Source organism: Taudactylus pleione, unplaced genomic scaffold (genome assembly GCF_031769625.1).
Source record: "Taudactylus pleione unplaced genomic scaffold, aTauple2 ptg000077l, whole genome shotgun sequence".
NCBI lineage: Eukaryota > Metazoa > Chordata > Amphibia > Anura > Myobatrachidae > Taudactylus > Taudactylus pleione.
The window spans coordinates 1,494,157-1,516,608 of record NW_028284479.1 but is presented as its reverse complement, the minus strand read 5'-3'; the positions used below and the strand labels follow the sequence as shown (position 1 = coordinate 1,516,608).

At 40.4% G+C, this 22,452-nt stretch overlaps 1 protein-coding gene across 2 annotated transcripts in view; it reads right to left on the bottom strand.

Annotated features, from left to right (window-relative positions):
- The window catches only part of PAH (phenylalanine hydroxylase), a 95,663-nt gene that overhangs the window by 16,949 nt on the left and 56,262 nt on the right, over positions 1 to 22,452 (bottom strand). Inside the window, exons 4-8 of one of the 2 annotated variants that reach the window (XM_088467864.1) lie at positions 9,678 to 9,755; positions 7,932 to 8,020; positions 3,529 to 3,596; positions 1,834 to 2,030; positions 322 to 457 (exon numbers count right to left, since the gene is read on the bottom strand). In XM_088467864.1, coding sequence (XP_088323990.1) covers positions 322 to 457; positions 1,834 to 2,030; positions 3,529 to 3,596; positions 7,932 to 8,020; positions 9,678 to 9,755 — 568 coding nt within the window. The remainder of the gene's footprint in view (positions 1 to 321; positions 458 to 1,833; positions 2,031 to 3,528; positions 3,597 to 7,931; positions 8,021 to 9,677; positions 9,756 to 22,452) is intronic. The other variant, XM_088467865.1, reaches the window with a different exon arrangement.

The following is a 22,452-nucleotide window of genomic DNA, read 5'->3' as shown; positions in this document are numbered from 1 at the left end:
TACAGTTCTGCCATTGTTATAAAGATAACAAAAAAGCTGTTATCTCACCCGGAACAAGTTAATGCAGTGGCACTCTTTCATGGTAACATTGCTCTTATTCTGATTAATACAAATCTCCTTGGAAACATCTTTTTCGCTTTCCTTTGTTTCAGAACGAAAAGGTATATTCTCCCTCATTAGTATCATGTATATAGCTCATGTCATTGTATAAATAGTTCCTACTACAATTCCCTTTGTACCGTTTAGAGCTGCTTTAGTACTGCAGGATGCACCTACTATATTACAGCTAGTGTATTCATTTTAAAACAAAATTTTACTCACGGTTCAGGTGTATACATTGGTTTTGAGGAATGCCTTATATATTGAGTTGAATGAAAAACCCGGAATGCCAAGCCAGCCAAAAAATCTCGAGATGACAGCAAACCAGCAACAGGGCGTAAACGGAATCCAGTACAGGCTTTAATGGAAATGTACACGTTGTTTGTAATTTGGAATTATTGAGCAAGTTATCATTTTTTACCATGTATAACAAAAATCATACAACCCAACTGTCCCAATTTTGGCAGGACATTGCCATTACAAAAGCCTTGAAACGGGTGTAGTTTTGCCCAGTGGGTGACTTGGGACATCTCTGGGTAGGTTTGGGCAGATTGGGACAGGGATTAATTTGTCCCAAATATACATGTCTAAAGTTTGGGAAGTATGAAATACAATGGTAGATATTTGCTGAATAGCAAACCTAAAAGAAAAGTTGGCTAACATAAAAGTGCTTGGGAAAGCCTAATTATCCAGTATGGCGGTAGTACTTGTTAAACTGTGATACCTGTTTTGTTATCATAATCTCAGCATGGTGATAGCAGAACTAATATATTAAAATGCTGTGAATAAATAATTTATAATGCATTAAATTAACTTTATTTGGAAAAAAAAATACTACCACAACTCAAATCTATTAAAGCAGGGGTCTTCAACCTTGGCCCTCCAGCTGCTGTGGAACTACACATCCCAGCATGCACTGCCACCTTTTTGATATAACAGCATGCTAAATCTATGGCAGTGCATGCTGGGATGTGTAGTTCCACAGCAGCTGGAGGGCCAAGGTTGAAGACCCCTGTATTAAAGTAAGGTGATTTTTTTTTTTTGCATATGTAATTGTTAATGTTATTGGTAGCTGTTTTTCATAGAGCAAATTGTATTTTATAATTTGTAGTCTTTTTAAACATTTGTAATTTGCCAATAAATTATTTTCTCACATGTTTTGTCTGATCATTTCACTGGGCATAGTGTGACAGCCGAATCAAAGCATTACCACCAACATAAAAATATATGTTATTAATGTTTTTAATTTTGCTATGTTCCAGGTCCATTATGGGGCTGATGCTGAACTGGCTGTGCGTCCATTTGATTTGCATAAGATCCGCAAATTTGTTTGGTTCATGCCTACAAAAAAAAGCTTGCACCCATATCCGTATCCGATCTGGCACTTGCGTCTTATAACGCTTCAAGAACCAGAACTATTTTAATCATGGAGTTCAATACCTTTTAGCACACATCTTTCTAACTTTCACTTTATTATTTTGCTGGTGTTATTACAAATTGTTTTCATTACAACAATAAAAGTTATATTGTAAATTATTGAAGTGCACCAGCCAGCGACATTTTCGTCTCTCTGTCTCAGCCGCAAGCTCTGTACTAATACGTAAAAATTAAAATAAACAGTATACAAAAAATTTACCTTTCATATCTTGTGCAGGATACCCTTAATTCAATTGAATGTGGAACTGAAATACCCACCGCCATACCATTTTTCAAGTTAAATAGTTTAATACGTACTTTGCAGAAAATTGGACACATCTTCAAGCTGAGGGATGTTATTTTCATTATATCCACAATATTCTTCCAACAGGGGAAAAACATGGTTATGTTCATAGCAAGCATGGGTTGGGTACAGAGATTTCAGCTCTCTGAACACTGTACCCCAAGTCTTCTTTTCATTGTCCGTGTAAGTAACTTGTGGAATAGGTTGGCCACTGAACAGTAAACAAAATAACATTAGTTTAATCAAAATTAAGATATGTAGATGATGCTTTGCTTGCTATAGCTGTAAGACGTTGTGATATGACATGGTGGAATTTTTGAAAACAAATTTTCATAATGGAATTGGTTTTGGGAGCAATTGTGCGGGGGGGATAATAAACAGGGTAAGCTGCTTTTGATCATCAGTGGCACTAGGCTTGGCATAACTTTGTCCTATATACTCATTTGTCCATGCAAAATAATAATAGTGTTTTAATCAATTACTGTCTACTCAGGGATGTGCCTTGAATGAGGTACCCTGTAGCAGCTGTCTTACACAGCAGATTTTTGGGGCAGCAAAATGAAAAAGATGCATCTTAAAACAGTAGATATAATTAAGTCTAAATAAATAGCATTTATAACTACAGTAGTTGACAGAAATTCATAGGTGACATCATGGCTGGTGCTACCACAATGCAAACATTCCACGGCTATCAGGGTACCATACCTGGCACTCTGAAAGCCAGATGCAGGGGCCACGGGCCTCTCATAATAAATCCATGTAGCATTTGCAGAACCACCAGAGAAATTGCCATTGGTAAATTCACCACCCCCCCAAAGGTATTTCATCTCACTGTGTTTATTCTAAAAGAAAATATTTCCGAAAATTTACTTTTAACATTTGTATCACATACAGTATATGCATATAATCCTAGAGTGCACAGAATAATGTTTGTATCACATACAGTATATGCATATAATCCTAGAGTGCACAGAATAATGTTTGTATCACATATATGCATATAATACTAGAGTGCACAGAAAAACGTTTGTATTACATACACTGTATTCTGTGCACTCTAGTATTATATGCATACAGGTACTGTATGCTTTTAATACTAGAGTGCACAGAATAACGTTTGTATCACATACATGCATATAATACTAGAGTGCACAGAATAACTTTTGTATCACATATATGCATATATGTGAATAATACTAGAGTGCACAGAATAACGTTTGTATCACATACATGTATATAATACTAGAGTGCACAGAATAATGTTTGTATCACATGCATGCATATAATACTAGAGTGCACAGAATAACGTTTGTATCACATACATGCATATAATACTAGAGTGCACAGAATAACTTTTGTATCACATATATGCATATCATACTAGAGTGCACAGAATAACGTTTGTATCACATACATGCATATAATACTAGAGTGCACAGAATAAGTTTTGTATCACATATATGCATATCATACTAGAGTGCACAGAATAACGTTTATATCACATACATGCATATAATACTAGAGTGCACAGAATAACTTTTCTATCACATATATGCATATCATACTAGAGTGCACAGAATAAGTTTTGTATCACATACATGCATATAATACTAGAGTGCACAGAATAACTTTTCTATCACATATATGCATATCATACTAGAGTACACAGAATTCATGTTTTGGAAAACCTAAGAAAAAAGTTAACTCACTGTTTATAATTGAATGCAATGTCTGCAAACTCTTTACGCCTGGTCCGATAAATAGGATCAGTGAATCCCTAAAGAGGTAAAACAATTTAAATAATGGTTTTTTTTACATGATATATTGATATAGCTTTAAATTGACACCAAGCACAATTTTTATAATATCTAAAGTCTTTAGTATAAATACTATTGTGCAGCTAATATTAAACTAGCAATAGCTAATATGTGATCAGACCCATTGTATGAAATATGAAGCTGTTCCATGAAGCTGGGAAAAGTGGCATGCTAATGCATGGAGCCCCCAGCCTAGAGCTAAACCGCTCCTAAGGGAGTGAGGAGCTTTTACAAAGCATTTTCTGTCCCACTTACATAACTTTCTGCAAACTATTTAGTAAGACCACCCAAATGTGCTCATAATGGAGACCACTCTAAAATGTTATCACCACAATCTAGTTCAGGGGATCTGCTGGATTAGGGATAGGCCCCTAACGTTTGAGGATTCTTGAGAAATTAGCAGTTTAACCACATTTGCTGTATTTAATAGTAACCCATATGTCCAGACACCGTTTAAACATTGTGTTTCTGTTCCATTTTGCAAAAAAAATGTAGCAGCTTATTCATAAAGGAAAAAAAATATCAAAATTTTAGGAGTGATAGTAAACAAAGGTGGCACAGTTGTTTGGGTTATGGGTTTGATTCTGACCAGTACCTTATATATGCAGCATTAGTATGATCTTCTGTGTGTGTTTCCTCTGGACAATCCATAATGTAGTTTGTTGAGGTTGTGGGATTATCTTGCTAGGACCTGAGGTCCAGGAGCAATAACATCTCCTTATACTCTTATACCACTATAATCACTTTGATCTTAACCTGTATGTTACTGAACAGCTTTCTATGTTTTTTAATTTTTAATTGAGTATTCTTTTATTGAGTTTCATAAACATAACAACATACAAACATAACAAAATATTCTTAGGGGTCAATCCTATTAATTTGCGATGATCTCGCTGGCACGAGTCATCGCGGCAGTGGTCGCACTTTACGATAGCCCAGATTCGCCTAATATTGCTCGCAGCCCTAGGTCTCTGAGCAAAATTATGCGATTCCAGGCTCGGATCGGGTTTGAAGGGTGCCGTTGCCGGCGTTTAAGCGCCGTTACAATGGCGCATCGCACCCTTTGCGCCTAATAGTATTGACCCCTTAATATAATAAAATAACAAAAATAAAACAAAACAAATCTAAACATCTTAATAATACAATTAAGTAGAAAAACAGAACATAATACAAAAACTTTGGTGTCATCAAAATACATCACTGAGCTTTGTATGTTTTTTAACCTTATGACATAAAGTTGCATAGAAAATTAAAGCATGAAATGGTTAATAAATAAATAAATTCAGGCGTACTGAATAAAAATGCTTGAACAAAATTCTATACTTTAATATATTACTAAAAATGAAAACATTTAAAAGTAAGTATTATTACAATAAATATATTTATTATTACCAATAAATAATGGTAAAGAAAAATAAAGTGTGGTCATGTGTGAATATAATAAAAGACAGATTATTGGATTGTGTTCAGATTACTTGCAGCAGTCAGACATGTACCCACACAAACAAACTTCAGATGAAATTATTAGTGACACTTATTAGGGTTTGAATGCTAGATTATGATAACAAAAGAGAATCTGAACCACACTTTGCAATATGCGTGTCTATTATTCTTCAGGATACAGGATGTTTGTGTTTACTCATATTACAGATTACAAAGAGCAACGCTTTGTCATTTGTAAGAAATGACACATTGGCGTAATAATGATTATTTCTGTATCGCTTTTATTTTTCTTTTGAAAATATTTCTCTGAAGATCATGAATTGCACCATACAATGCCTAATGCATATTGGATTAACCTACAGCACAAGTGGCCAATTATCTATAATTACACTAACTCACTGAAAGTAATGGAACCATTATTTGCGAATTGAATTTATGCTGCTATATACTGTAGTTAGTAATAAATGAATATTCTGTCAAGTTTTTTTTGTTTTTTAAAGTAAATTGGATAAAAACACCTGAACACAGACGGCTGCGAAAACAAAGTACATGAGAGCGCTCCAACGCCTATGAATTGTAAATCTACAGCGCTAGACTAGATGTGTACTAGAGCTTCCAATGTGACATTATAAGTTGCTGAGGGCTAAACAGCTAGCACAATGTATTCAAAATCCTAATTTGTAGGAACCCTGCAGATTGAAATAACCCAAATCCATCCTTGAGTTAAAAAAAAGAAAATACTATTTTGCAATTTGTTGCCTGTATATCATAAAATTGTATTATGCAGTGACCTTATAAGCAGGTTAATGTGTTTTCACAATTGTACTGTATCACTGTATCACCATGCTCTACTTTCTCACAACAGCTTTATGCACCCTTGTTTTTAGAATGATGCCACTGGTAGTGTTATGCTGGGTACACACTTGTCAACATATAATTTGTTCTTTTTCGATGAACGATATATTGCTAGTTCATCAGTGGGTGCATACACCCGATATGTCTGTGAACGACATCATTGACAGATATATCAGGTAGGTCCTGCAGCACAGCCGATGCCTATATATCTGAAAGATATATTGGTGCATGTGTGTACGGGCGACCCGGCAACCGACTGTACACTTGCTGAAGGGGTCGCCGAAACTAACATGTTCCTGAGTACCCAGAAACCTCCCCTCACAGACTGGAGAGCAGGCACCATCTTCTTAAGAACTGACCCTCGTGGCAAAATTACGCAATTTGCGGGTCAATCGGGAGGAGGCGGAGCCAATATGACGTGATTCCATTAGAATTTAAAATTAATAAAATTTCAGCATATAAATTCCTAAAATCTCAACTTAATAGACATACCATAGTCCCGATCTGCACAATTATATTAATTGTATTCATTATAAAGTCGGCTCTTATGAATCACATTTTTTAAGTGCATTTTGATTTCTGAAATGTTTTCTATTCCACTCCCGGGAGATGTATTATTTGTTTGAATATAATAAATGTACAATATTATATTTTTATAGTATTGGGGTACATTTTCTAAGAATCATGTCTGCTGGAGATTGCAATCTCGGGTGTGTTTGGTCATTTTGTAAAATTCGCAAATTTACAAAAGGCAAACAGAAATCATGAAAATATCTGCAAAACACGGGTGAAAACACAAATAGAAATAAATACACCATCGACCAAACTCGCAAGTACAGTACTTTCCATGGAAAATATACATCTCAGAAATTTACCAAGAATCACGGGTGTAATTTTAGCACACTTGGTCCTAAATAGAAGTTTTAAATAGACTACCTCCTGAGTTGCGAGTTTGCCAGAAACATACACAGATCAGTGTGATCTGTGTATCTTACTGCCTGTAATTACTGTCTAAAGGGTTAGTTTACAAAAAAAATGAGGTAGCCCCCCCCCAAAGCATAACAAGCCGGGGGGGGGGGACCCTACCTTATTTTCTATGGGGGAAAAAATGTGTAGGGTTCCCCCTGTATTTTAGGAACCAGCTCTGGGCTCCCTGATTTTAAAAATAGGGGAAAAATGGCATGGGACTCACCCTATTTTTAAAACCAGCATTGGACTGAAACCTAGCCGGGGTGTAATAATGTCACAGCCAGGGGACCCTTTCACCAGGTCTACTCGGCCAAAGCATTAACACCCCAAGCTAGTCATCCCAAGCCAGGGGCTGTGCACTTTATAGCAATAGGCTGCACAGTCACAGCCCTTACACTGCATGGAAGAAGAGGTGTAATGTGCGGTCTTTTAACTTAAAGACTGCACATTACACCTCCTCCATGCAGTGCTGGGGCTTTGTAGCCTATTGCTATAATGCACAGCCCCTTACCACCACTACACTGGTGCCTCTCAAATGTTTTTTTGAGGGCAAGCTGCCCCCTTGCCCCTCCCTGTTCCGATGCCTACTTAATAGTAGTTTTTAATTGCATGGTTTATATATATATATATATATATATATATATATATATATAGATACACACCTCTGTATAGCCCTCTATCCGATATTACCCCTTATCTGTATACATTGGTAAAGATCACTTCCCAGTATTTCCCCTATCTGTTAAAATACTATAAACTGAAGAGATAATATCTATATATGACTCCAACATGCATTGAGAACTCTACCATCCAGTGCGACAAAAAATTTTATGTGTATGTGTGTACATATGCCTGGGAATATAGATTGTAAGTTCCATTGGGTCAGGGACTGATGGGAATGATCGAATATTCTCTATAAAAGCACTGCGAAATATGTGTGCGCTATATACATAACTTAATAATTTATTCTACAGGTACAATAAAAAAAATAGCACAGGGGCAATAAATGTAGAACAAGACATGCTTACAGGATGATCAGCATCAAGCTCAGCTCCATAGCTCAGGATTTGATTAGCAAACTTGTCCAGATCCTGGATTGTTCTTGGAAACCAGGGGACTGAAATAAATGAAAGGACATTTTATTAGCCATTTTGAGTGACCGGTGAACCTGATCATGTGACTAAGAAGGGACAGTATCCTCTGCACTCCAGGATGGTGAAAAATCCATCATGGAGAAGAGATGACAGGAAGGCAGACTGATAAAGACAGAGAGGAATACTGAGAGACAGAGTCAAAAGGCCTTTTTCACAAGAGAAAATGCCCCCTCTCCCCCCATGCAAAAGTGATGCTCTTTCATCGTATCAAATTACCTGACTTTGCATTTTTGTCAGGAAAAATAGACTTTTTCCTAAAAAAAAACATCTTCCCATGATGTTTCTTCTTAGAAAACATTGCCCCCCCCCCCCAAAAAAAAAAAACACCTGACCCTATTTACTGCATCCCATTTTCTCTCACACGTACTGGATTCTCTTCTGAATCAAGAGCAATTTTCCTGCAATAGAGCTCCTAGGTAACTGCAGTCGATATAAAAACTAAACTTAATCAGTAACTAAATAAAACACTACATTAGGTAATAATGCAAACACACATAGCAATACAAATAAACAATATTGTTATTCCAATATCATAAAATTCTGTGCATACTATGCATATGTTGGAGAGTTGTAAAAAAAACTTGGGCTTGTAAAGTAAGATCTAAATGACATATATAATGTCTTGAAAGGTAATGTATGCAGTTTGATGGTGTACGCTGTAGGAATAGAACACTGCAGGAATTGCCATTTTTAAAAGATTACATTAAACTTTCAAGTTATATCAGCAACATAATTATTTTAACAATACAACAATTTATATTTTCATTAATCTGTCATAATTGAGAAAATTAGGGTCTTTTAAATAAAATGGTAAAACGATAATTCCACAACAACCAATGAGATTTAAGATTTTATCAATTAAGAGTAATAAAAGTAATTACATCTAACACATAATTAGTCATTATGTATTATAATATTGCCCTTTACATCATGTTATTACATAAATGGTTGCATACGGTATCCCGGCAGTTGAAATGCCGGCATTCAGAATCCTGATAACAGTAGGTAAGTGTCCCTAACCCCTAACACTCCCCTTAACCCACCTTTCCTGCAGCCTAACCCTAACACTCCCCTCCTGCAGCCTAACCCTAACTGCGCCCCCCCTTGCAGCTTAACACTAACCCTCCCCCCTCAGCCTAACCTCAACCCTCCCCCAAGTCCCTAACCCTCCCCCTAACCCTAATACTTACAGTCGGGATGCTGGTGCCGGTATTCTGAGCATTGGCATCCCGCCTGCCGGGATGGTGACTACATCCCATAAACTCCATAGTGTGTCTATGTTAATAGCATTTGTGCAAAAAGTTTCCTATAGTTGAGTATTCTTTTATGAACAATGCAAAGGTATTGTCACATGGGTATCATAGTTCTCTGCTTATCAAGGGGAACCCTATTTGTATCATATAACAATATATCTATCCTAAAATATTCAAGTGAGCAAAAGGAAGTGACTAAACATAAGTGAAATCATTTGAATGGGGATAATTGTGGATCTTTTACAAATGCTAATGGTTTAACTGCTCAGATAACAGTGGAATTGTACAGTAATACAACTTGGACAACAAATGACACCTTAGAAAATATGAGACTCTGTTGGTGGCTGCACCTGTTACACTCACTCACTTGCAATCACATGGCTCTGACGCAGCATGGATGACGTGGGGCACATAGTGTCATGAAGCAAAAAAGCAGAGCTGGTACCTGAAATCAAGGACATGTTGGAGAGGGGAATGGACTAGATATGAGCAAAAGTTTCCAAACAATTATGTGGAAATGAATATTTGCTTTATTCCGCAGAATAGTGCGGAATTCTGCATTTCGCCTCCAGCAGAATTTGGACAGAATCTCCCTATGAATATGTTCTTATACCCCCAATTTACAATATGATTTTATTCCATCTGGACTACTCCCTCATTATATCCCCAACCACAGAACAGAGCAGAACAACTTCTCCACTCTGTAGATGGTTTGATACATTTCCCCATGTATCACCAGCTTGCGACGATCTGCGCCCGACCTTCACATGCGACAACAGAGGGGCATATCCAAGAGGCAGGACTTGCATCGCTAATACCCCTTTCAGACATCTCGAGATTCCCGGGAATTTGGCCTGCCTCAGCCAAATTCCCGGGTTGCCGTCTCTGTCTGAAAGCAACACGTTCCCGCGTAGCCGCCCCTGCAATCGACCAGGGTTTTTCCCAGGACTTATGTCCCGGGAAATTACCCTGCTTCTGTCTGAATGGTGCTACCCAGGAATTTACTACTCCCGGGCAGCACCAAGCAGCTTTTACATGTAGTTGACAGCGCATAGCATCCTATAGGATGCTCAGCGCTGCTGCTTTGAGCTGACAGCGCAGAGCATCCTATAGGACGCTCAGAGCTGCTACTGTGAGCTGACAGCACAGAGCGTCCTATAGGACGCTCAGCGCTGCTGCTTTGAGCTGACAGCGCAGAGCATCCTATAGGACGCTCAGAGCTGCCACTTTGAGCTGACAGCGCAGAGCGTCCTATAGGACGCTCAGCGCTGCTGCTTTCAGCTGACAGCGCAGGACGTCCTATAGGACACTCAGCGCTTTCAGCTGACAGCGCAGAGCGTCCTATAGGACCCTCAGCGCTGCAGCTCACCACCCCCAGCGCCGGCCGGCTGTGCTACAGCGGGCCGCCCACACTCCCGCTGGACCACCAGGGAATTAAAATAAATGTTAAAAAAAATTATAATAAAAACAAAAATCTGCATTATGATTGGCCGGCTTCCGGATGCTGAATGATGACATCATCATCATCTGCCAGAGAGGGGATAGGCTAGGAGGAGCAGACGGCAGAGAAGAGGCAGGTAAGCAGAAAAACCCTGCTCTTGTCTGAAAGGGGTCTACCTGGGAATTTCCCGGGTAGACACTGTAGTGTGAAAGGGGGGTCTCGACTAAATACCCGGGAATTTGCACAGGAGAAATTCCCGGGTCTGAGCAGGAAATTTTCCGGGTTGTAATAGGGGTATAAGCCATCTCCAAACTGTGCTATGGTGATACACTGTTATATATATTTGGAGATCTATCCCAAAACCCCACCGTAATTTTGCTCATCTCTAGTAGAAACACACAAATTGCACATGGACAATGCAAAGTATGGAGTAGATTGCAGATGAGAATCACAGGGGAAAAGCAAATAAATAAGAATTAGATAAATTATCTCAATATAATAAAGCATTTTAAAAAGCAGTACATAAACATATGCACACATATAATACATAATAATATATAATATGTATATTCTGGCATACACACATATATTATATATGAAAGCATAAATGAAAAACTGGACAGAAACATACTCAATTTCATTGAAATGTATAGATCTAGGAAATTAAGTATTTTTCAGTTTAAAGCTCTAAAAAAAACTATGTATTTACAGTAAATCTAGCCAAGAGTTTTTTATGCTAATAGTACTGGGTCAAAGATGCTAATAATAATTGTAGATTTGTAGTAGGTCATTGATTAATCAAGAACAGCTGATGCACCAAATTGTATGTTATACCCCTTTTCCCACAAAATTCCGGGTCTGACCCGGATTTTGAACAAAGTTCCTATCCGGATTAGACCCAGAATTTAGCCAGCGCTGACTCGGGATATTCCCGAGTCAGCGCCGCTCACACTGCAGTCGGGTCTGCATAGACCCGGCTTTCCCGGCGTGAAAGTGGACGCTTGGAGATGACGTCATCTCCAAGCGCCACTGAAGCCGGACCAATCGGCCAGCTAGCGGGTCATGGTGACCCGGAGTGCGCTGTTCTCACAGCAGGGTTTCATGGGCTATGCCCGTGTTAAACCCTGCTAGTTACCTGGGTTGAATTGCCTCACTCGACCCGGCGATCCAACCCTCTCCCCCTTTACACCAGGGAGCTGCCCGGGTTAACCCTGCAATAACCTGGGTTTTAGCTCTGGTGTAAAAGAGGTATTAGTTTTGTTTCTGTGTAAATCTAGGGGTGTAATTAAATCTATTATTCTAAACACACTTATACCACTTAAACTCATATGGCTCCTCTTTTTAATCCCCTTTAAGTCCCCTAAATATTTTCAAATTAATAGATAACATACTTGCAAAAGGCTGTCACTTTGCACAGTTTACAGCTATATTGGCTGTTTCTGTCAGGTCCCTCTTATTTGTACCATTACAGCACATGAAGCAGTTAAAGTTCCACTGACATTATTGTAGATGCTGTTTCAAAGAGGAGCCACAAGATGTCACTATTTAACAACAGTTGTACTGCATGGGTGTACATTATGGAAAATTGTATCACACCGGCTAAATTGGTAATTATTAGATAAATTAGATGAGAACTTGCAGTACCCAATAGCAACCAATCAGGTGCTTGCATTAATTGATATCCAAGCTGCGCTAGACAGATAAAAGCTAATTGATTGTTTATATTATTCAATGTACACTGTGTACCCAAATGTATTATTATTAAAGGACCACTACTTAGGGATCTGTTTATCAATTAATATTTGCAGGATTTCCCCCAAAAACATGCAAATAATAAGCAGTATCTACAGGGAACCGCAGCATATATCTGCAATATATGCTGCGATACCTCTGTTTCATTTGCAAAAGCAGCCCCATAAAATCCTATGGGGGCTGCTTCCCAAACAAATTTGCCAAGCTCTGTTCATTATGTGCATTATTGGGGTCCAGACAGCGAGCGCTGGAGCAATTCATCATTGCTCCGGCACAGAGACAGCTGATCTGAAAATCAGCTGTCTCCCCCAATGTTTTCACTGTGAAACTTAGCACTGCCAAGTCTGACTTAGCAGTGTTAGTGCACCTACGTGAACTAGAGTTCACGCAGGCACAAAAAGTGGAAGGAGCAGGACAGGGGCGAAGGGATACGAAAGATCCCTCTTTGCAACCCAGGACTTCTTCCCATAGGGAAGGAGTTGGTGTGTAGGAGCAAACGCCATCTGAAGATGTTGAATGTTCCTGCAGCTTGATGAATTTATGGGGACAGCAGGCCACACCAAGAGAGAAAGGTAAGCAGGAGATATCTGTGATACATCCTGCGATACCTTTATGATGAATGGCCCCAAAACTTAATTTCTCCAAAAGTAGGTAAAAATTTTCATTTTCACCTGCTTTTGTAAAAATTAAATGATAATGAGTAGACCCCCATGAGAAAATGCCACCTCAGTTGTTTGATTGCGATAATGACATTTGATAAATCACCTAATATTAACTTTCTGGTAATAATAACACTATTAGTATAATTAATGGAAAACCCCACTCTTTAACAATACTTGTCATGCTGTACTTATCATGTGAAAAGCTGATAGCAGTGGAAAGCAGAGCACATGGGAGTGAGGCAGATTAGTCTCAAATAAAAGTTTCCAAATTAGTGAACTGAAATTACATTTATCCCCAGCAGTAGATACTGTATCTATTAGTAACATGTTAAGTTCATGTTAACCTCATCTATATAAATGTGTGAAAAAGGCCTTAATGTTTAAATATGTTAATGATATATCTTTAAAGTCCACATAAGTTTCTGTCTTGTTATCTATATTGCAAGGAAAACACCTCATCTGAAATAGTGACTAATCTTCATCATCATCATTTCGCAGTTTGTACATAGAATGAGCACCTGCAAGTTTCCCACTTACTAGCGGATCTTGGTCCGAGTCCTCATAGGTCGCATTTGCACCCACATGCCCATATTGTAGTCGGACCACCCTTCAATTGTAAGGAGACGCAAGCGGGCGTAAGTACAGGATGCTTTTTACTGTTCATATGGCCGCAAACGCAAGTACTGCTTGGTATACATATACGTGAAGTAGTAAATTGTGTATTTTACACAGCACAATGCACCTCCAACTCAACATGAGCCCCTTATGTTCTTCTACTGTGCTGACACTAGTACATTATAATATTGTGCAAGGTGTGGAAAAATGATGCAAGTGGAGCTTTAATCATTGTTGATACGTCACTGTCTGACCAGTGAACCTAGCCCCCAGCTCTGACCACATAGCTATGATGACCTTGCTTCTGCCTTCTGATTCGTTACTTTGTTGCTTACTATATATTGCTTCTTACTCTGCCTGTCTGACAATTAGTATCCCTTATCTAGAGCCTGGATAGTTTCAGCATAATATACCTAAGGCAGTGGTTCCCAAACTTTCTCAGCTTGAGAAACCCTAGGGTTTCCATAATTTTTTCAAGACACCCCTAAGCCAAAATAATTATTGAGCAGTCACGGTTTTTAAGTAGTTGGGTCAAAATAGCGTAATAAGGGGTCTATTTACTAAGACGCTGCGTTAATGCCACTCCTGCCTCGCCTGCTACCGCTGTGAAGCAGGAACTGGCTAACGCAGCACTTACTAAAAATAGACCAGCTGAGGAGGGTGAACGTTAAGTCACCCCCTCGGCGGTAACAGCTAACACTCCATTCCCCTGACAGCCCTGTGTGTGACTCACCATCTCCAGGCTCCGTCCGGCAGCAGCAGCAGTGACTTTTTTTTATTCCCAACAAACTTTATTTAAAAATGACCAACCTGACACAGCTGAAGTCCTGCTTCTCCAGTGAGGAGAAGCAGATATCGGCAGCTACAGGAGGCGATATCAGCGCTGGAGAAGTCAGCAGACGGTAAGTGACATCTCCTCTTAGTAATACCTGGGACACTTAGCGCTGCCATAGGTGTTTAAGTGTCCCAGGTCCAGTGTGATATTGTAGCCTGCACTTAGCGCTGGCAGGCTACAGGCAGATAAAATCCCTTTAGTACATACTGAGAAGCGGTAGGTACAGGGATTTTCTCTGCCTTTAGTGTTTTTAACCCCTTTTCTCCCCTTAGTAAATAGACCCCTAAGTATTTTAAAAAGAAAGAGGAAAACTGTGCTATTCTTACATATTGCCCCCTCCGTCTCTCTCCATTTGCCCCGTTCATGTCTCTCCTTTGGCCCCCTTTTCCCCCTCCATGTCTCTCCCTTTGATCCCTCCATGTCTCTCCACTTGCCCCTATTCATATCTCTCCATTTGCCCCTCTCCATGTTCCCCCTCTTACTTACCTTCAGTTGTGGTCGCCAGTGCCGTTCTGCAGCATCACTCCTCAGATCAGATCACACATGCACTGAGTTGTAAGGCCCCATTCAGCAACAGCCACAGGATTTACTGCCTGTTGTTGTACGGTGACAGCTGTCCTCCACTCCTTGCAATCCTCCACGCCGCCGGAATCGGCATGAAATACCGACGACTGAATAGCTGCTGGCTCTCATACCGACGCCGGAAGCCCGAAGGGAGGACATCCCAACAGCGGCTGATAAGTAGGCTAACCTACCCCTGTTCCCCCCTAACCCTAACCCTCCCTTGGTGGTGCCTAACCCTAAGTCCCCCCTGGGGGACCCTAACCCTTCCCTCACCCTAAACCTAACACTCCCGGGGGCATGCATAACCCTAGCCTCCCTCCGGGTGTGCCTAACCCTAAACCCCCCATTCCCCTAGAATAACCCTAACCCTCCCCGGGGAGGGGGGTGCTTAACCCCAAGTCCCCCTGGGGGTGTCTAAACCTAACCCTCCTCCCCCACAGCTACAACCTAAGTATCCCTGGGTTACCTCGTTCGGTTGCCAGGCGTCGGGATTTCTGCATGTGGCTAAAGATAGGCGTTGGCATTTCGACGCCTCGGCCTTCTACCATCGGGATTCCAGCGGCCAGCATTTCGGGCAGCGGTAATTTAACCGCATCCCGCACCGCCAACCTATCTCCCACCTGTGCAGAAAAAAATTACACTACACTACCTCTTTAAGCCACCGGTCGCCGCAGCACCCTGATGACAGCACTCAGTTTGGAAACCACTGACCTGGGGTATTAATGTGCATAGCCACATTTACACTGACATTGTGATGTTTGCTCTTTATTGAAATGTTTGTGAAATTTGTATGACCTAAATGCAGCAAATTGTATATGATTTTTATATAGCAGTGGTTCCCAAACTTTCTTGAATTATGACGCCTCAGGGTATCAGCATTTTTTTCATGGCAGCCGTAGGCTAATATTTTCTTATTGAAAAATGTAAAAAAATAAATAAATTATTAAGTAAATTGTTCTGATCTGTCATCCCATGGTTCAGTTATGGGGTGGTGGATAGGGTTGTACTTCTGTTTAAACACATAATTTTTGATTGGCCGCCACAAGCACTGGTTTTACCTATTGCTTTGATCATAAATAAATTGATTTGGTCCCAGACCACCAAGCAAGCAGTTTGGGAGCTACTGTTATACAGTTATCAATACTGACAAAAACAATTTGAGCTCTGGGATTGTCTTTATTTTATGGTTAAATATATTGATGTTTAAAATCCAAGCAATAAACTTTTTTTTTTTTACAATTTATTTTTCAATAAAATATAACTGGCTGTTTGTTGCCACTTAGAAAGCTGAATACTACTATTAAGCATTTTCTCAATTACAACAATGAAGCTTTTCTTGGCTGTTTCTAAAAACAGACTTGTTGGTAGCTACTCTATAATATAAGACATGCAGCTAGCATATCCCTCTATAAATCTAAATTAATCTAATTACTGATGCACTGATTTCTTAAAGCATTGTATTGCTGTCATGCTTGGTACTAGATTGTCTGTCTGGACAGACTGGTCGTCGTCTTGTTGAGTTATAAATCAAAATCAGGAGCTGGACATCTTGTCCCTTGGACAATAAATATTGATTTAATTTTTAAGAATAAAAGAAGCATTTTATGAGTTTGGGCTGAACACCCAAGTTGTAACCAAATTAATACAAAGGTCAAATACAAAATACTTGTCTTGTTAGCAGTTTACATAGGATGTTACCTAATATTGCAAGGTCATATTTAACTTAAATCAAATTATGGTTGTGTAACATAGGGTTAAGTATTGGGGCCATAATTTCATTTCATTTTTATCAATGCAGGTGGCCTAGAGAGTAAAATGCCCATATTTACTGATGACACTAAGTCAGTGGTTCTCAAACTCGGTCCTCAGGACTCCAAACAGTTCATGTTTTCCAGGAAGGACACCTAGAAGGTGCACAGGTGTATTCATTACTCACTGACACATTTTAAAAGATCCACAGGTGGAGCTAATTCTGGGAGGAGACCTGGAAAACATGCACTATTTTGGGTCCTGAGGACAGAGTTTGAGAACCTGTGCACTAAACTATGTAGGGTTATGTAAATGGAGTTGGGTGAAAAATGTATATAAAATGACTTGGCCATGAAATGACAGAATAAATGTAATGTATATAAATATATGGTTATTTACTATGACTATGGTAATATTTATGCTACATGTATATTACATGTATTACAGTTGCGATGAAAAGGAAACACAGTAAAAAAATACTAGTTGACTGAAAGAGTGGTTGGAAAAACTAGGTTTATTTACTTTGGGATGAAAAGGTACCTTAGAAGTGACTTAAATATTATGTATCATCATAACCGCACAATGATTTGTCTAACAATGGGCTTGATTCTATTCTGCGCAAAGTGAATAGCTCCGTGAATCAGCTCCTGGAGCTATTCAATACACCACGCAGCTAAGCCCGACTAAGGATTTCTTCTCGCACCCCTCTGGGGATGCGAGCAGAAATCCGACAAAGGTCCCGGCGCGAGGCTGTTTTCTGCCCATCGCGCCTGGAAAACAGCATCGCACCGGGAAGTTAGGTCGGGGAATACGAGTTCTCGCGCCTTAAACAGGGAGTTTAGTCGCGAGAATGGGCATTCTCCGACTAAACACCGTGCACAATTGAATAGCTCCAGGAGCTATCTCCCGGCGCTATTTACATCGCGATTGAATCGAGTCCAATGTGTCTATAAAGCACCATACAGAGGACAAAGGTCCGTCAACTGCAAATGGAGAACACTGTAAATGTGGTTACGCTGTGGAATTCCTTACCACATGAGGTGATGATGGCAAATTCACAAACTGAATTTACGAATGAATTGAATACCTTTCGTACAAGAAATGCCATCTGTATGTACTATACAATTTGCTACAGTGGCTGTCTATGCAGAGTGAGAGCTGGAGGGAATCTCTGCCTCCTCCCTCCCCTCACAGCTCTCACTGCCTGTGTGACAGACACAGCCTCTCTTCTCTCTCCAACACTGTACAGATGTAAGGACTGTTGACTCCTGTGAGCCGGCATCCCTCTGTATAAACGTAAATAAAGTTTCTGAAATGTTGAACTTGATATGCCTTTGTATTTAAAAGAAAAAAAAATAGAAAATTAACTATATATGATCCAGCAAAAGACAAACTCATGCCTAAAAGGAAAAAGCTGCAATTGTCATTTCATGTGACCCATGCTTGGCAATCAGATTAGCCAGAGTTTGCTATTTATTATATTAAATATCTCTGGGAGATGTATTTAGTGTACATGACTAGACCAGTAAGTAAGCACAGGAGAAATGATCTGTGGAAGACATATACATGCTGAATAACATAAAAGGCAACCCATTGAAAATAATGTTATCTTGATGCGCTTAGCCATTCACTTACCCCAGGGGTGGGGACCTTTTTTCTGCTGAGGGCCATTTTGATATATATAACATTATAGGCGGGCTCGGTGCAGGCCATGCCCCGTCCATGTAACATCACATGGGGCAGGACCACAATCACTGGTGATTACAGCATGCCCGGAGCATCCTGAGGATGCTCCGCAGAGCTTTAAGGGCAGCGGTGTGACCATCTGAAGCATCCTAAGGATGCTGCAGGTGGCACTGCTGCATAGATTCTGGCTGCAGGGTGCCATTCTGGGCACACTGCTAGCCAGATGAGGCTCTTAGAAAAAAGCTCCAAGGGCCAGACCAAATGATTCCGCAGGCCTTATACGGACCCCGGGCCTGAGGTTCCCCACCCCTGACTTACCCATAAACTGGTTTGTAAAAGACTCCACAGCATTGGATTTTGCTTTTAGATACCAGCAGCAGCAATAAGCAATGAGCAAGTCAGGTACAGTAGTATGGTAAAAGGTAAGACTGTAATGGGGAACATTTGGGATGGACAATGTGGACCTCAGTTAGAGTTTTCTATCAAATCCAGTTGAGTGCAAAGTTGTGCTAGGACAATCTATGTTGGAACGCAATTGCAATGCTTGTTTTGCATGCAGGGAAATATCTGATTTTCCATGTAGCAAACAAACACCGAGCAGTTTTATTTTAGTACATATTTAGAATTGAATTGAATCTCATGCGCCTGCTTTTAAAACTTTTACATAAAAAATGTATTAATATTTATAACATAAAAACTAAAATGAATACAAGGTTAAAATAAAAAAAAAAAACACTGAACTCCTTGGAACTGGCCATATCATGTAAGCAGATATTCCATCACAGTTTCTGCATTATTTAATCAAGGAGTTAGAAGACTCCAGGCCTGCAAGTAGGTATTCAAATGACCACAGGAACAAAAGCACATTAAAATAATCTCGTGAGGACATGAGGGGTGATTGAGCCCTGGATACCGTCCCGATTATAGTACAACTGACCGATGTCTTCGGGACTATGCATATCTTGCGATGGTGCTGCGGTTCGGTCGTAAAGTTTTGTTAGCCACATGTCATTGACAGACTGCAGGTGTTTTGGGGCTACGACGGGGAGTGTTCCAGAAATCAGGGATGTGTCTGCCCTGTTTTGTGAGCATGCCGAGGCCAGTGGCTGCATCCTTGGATACAGTTTCAATGGCCCGGCAATGTAATTTTGCTGCGCATCCTAAGGGGCACTGAGAGGTCCGATGATGCGACAAATGGTCGCGATTTTGATCCAGTGCTGTGTCCTTTGACCTGAGAAGCCGGCAGTGGGTATTTTTGATGCCTCCTGCATCTTTTGCAAATTTTCAAAAAGCGGCTGTGTAGAAAGACACCGCGGTGGTGACATTTGCGCCCACCTCTGAACCAGGACAATACTATAGTGTTAATGCAATAGGGACATTACACCCCTTGTAAACTCTAATGAGCAGAGACCTCTTCCCTCATGTGCATTTTCTTTCCCTCACTTATACCATCATCTCCTCCCAGGTGCATTTTAGGAAAGAAAAGGGCCCGTGTGCAGACTCAGGGCCTGATTCTGACCCACTCGCGAGCGCTCTCAGCGCTCGCAAGCGGGTCGATGGTGCCCTAGTGCGCATGCGCACGACGGGGAAGCCGTCACTCCGGGTCTCGCACCAAAGGGGGCATGCTGTCGATGTTGATTAACAGCACGCCTCCTTTGGTGGGCGTGCCGGGGGCGGGGCTGCCAGATGGAGGCGTTCCCATGGGAACGCCTACCGTCTGGGTCCGGCCCCACTGACATCACTAGTGATGTCAGTGGGAGTGATTTTGGCTCTGATAGAGCCAAAATCACTCCAGGGCTTGCGGCAGCGAGACCCTACCGCAAGTTTCTCGTCGCAAGCCCGATGGTCGCGATGGTCTTGACCATCGCGACCATCTTTTTGGCCACTCGCATATGCTGTGGGTGGTCACCCACAGCTATGCGAGCGGCCAGGAGGCCGCTCCAAGTTTAGGTAGGAGGGCCCTGATTCAGAGCGAGCGCTCTGGTCAGAGCGTCCGGCTCTGAATCAGGCCCTCGGTGCGTTCCTCTCATCTCTGGCAGCGCAGTAGATTCGAGCTTGGTGCCACAATCTACAGCGCATGCGCAAGTCTCCGGGAAAATGGCAGCCACCATTTTCCCTGTGATTTTTGCTGCTCTGCAGTGCCTGCCCGGTTCCTCACTGCCAACAATGGCACCAAACCTTGCTTCAGCCGCTACTTATTTAGGTATTATGACAGCTGATGCAGTAATGTTTACAGGGAATGTAGTTAGCTTGCCGATGCCCGGGAAGCCGGTGCCATATAAATAAAGGATAATAATAATAATAATAATAATAATCCCTTATTTCTAATAAAATTAGAGCAGACTCTGAGCCAATTCTGAATCAATGGAATATGTGTTCAAATTACTTACAAACAACTGTTGTAACTTCCTAATGTCCCTGCAGTATTCAGCATTCCTAGACGTAATATTTCATGTTGCAGCAAAGACAAGCTGTTTCCTACCCACCCCTGTCATGGTGGTTCCACACAGAGAAAATATAATGAACATTCTATACTGATAAAAACTATATTACTTCCCTTTTAAGTGGAATAACAGAACATATATAGTCAGTTATGAATTAATGCTTCTGTAGTCTAAGGAGACAAGAATTTTAGGGACTGACATCAATTCCTCTGTAGAATGAGTATGGACCTCCAGTGGTATCTCTACGTGAAGTCAGAGTTACAATCACTTCATCATTCAGACAAACACACAGACATGAAGTCTTCAATTTACAAGACAAGAAATTCCTGATGAAAGAGCGTGCCAGGAAAAAAAAATCTTTATTGTGCCCAGCTGCTAGTAAACGCTTTCTGCCTTTGACAATTACCTCAGGTTGGCTCATCACAGCCCCCCATGTGCGATACATACTTCAGCAAAAGAGAATATGTTACTGACAACCTGCTAGTTACATTTGCCATAATGCAGCTGCATTAGGTTGTTATATGAGTAGGCTTAATGTTGCATGGCTTTTTTGATCTATCATAAAAATAGAAGTAACAAAAAATATTCAAAAAACGAATACTGATAAAAAATAATGTTAAGAATAATAGTTTCTTCCTTCCCTAAAAAATAGTCCCACATTATTTTACTTGTGCTATACAACCATATACAGTCAGGTGCATAAATATTGGGACATTGACAGAATTTTCATATTTTGGCCTCTATTCACCACCACAATGGCTTTGAAATGAAACAAACAAGATGTGCTTTAACTGCAGACTTTCAGATTTAATTTGAGGGTGATTACATCCAAATCGGGTGAACGGTGTAGGGATTACACCGGTTTCAATATGTGCCTCCCACTTTTTAAGTGGCCAAAAGTAATGGGACTATCAACTCAAAAGCTATTTCATGGACAGGTGTGGGCTATACCCTCGTTATTTCATTATCAATTAAGCAGGTAAAAGAGTTGGAGTTGATTCTAGGTGTGACATTTGCATTTGGAATCAGTTGCTGTCGACTCTCAATATGAGATCCAAAGAGCTGTCACTATCAGTGAAGCAAGCCATCATTAGGCTGAAAAATCAAAACAAACCCATCAGAGAGATAGCAAAAACATTAGGTGTGGCCAAATCAATTGTTTGGAACATTCTTAAAAAGAAAGAACGCACCGGAGAGCTCAGCATCACCAAAAGACCGGAATACCACGGAAAACAACTGTGGTGGATGACAGTAGAATTATTTCCCTGGTGAAGAAAAGCCCCTTCACAACAGTTGACCAAATCAAGAAGGTAGGTGTATATGTGTCAAAGTCAACAATCAAGAGAAGACTTCACAAGAGTGAATATAGAGGGTTCACCACAAGATGTAAACCA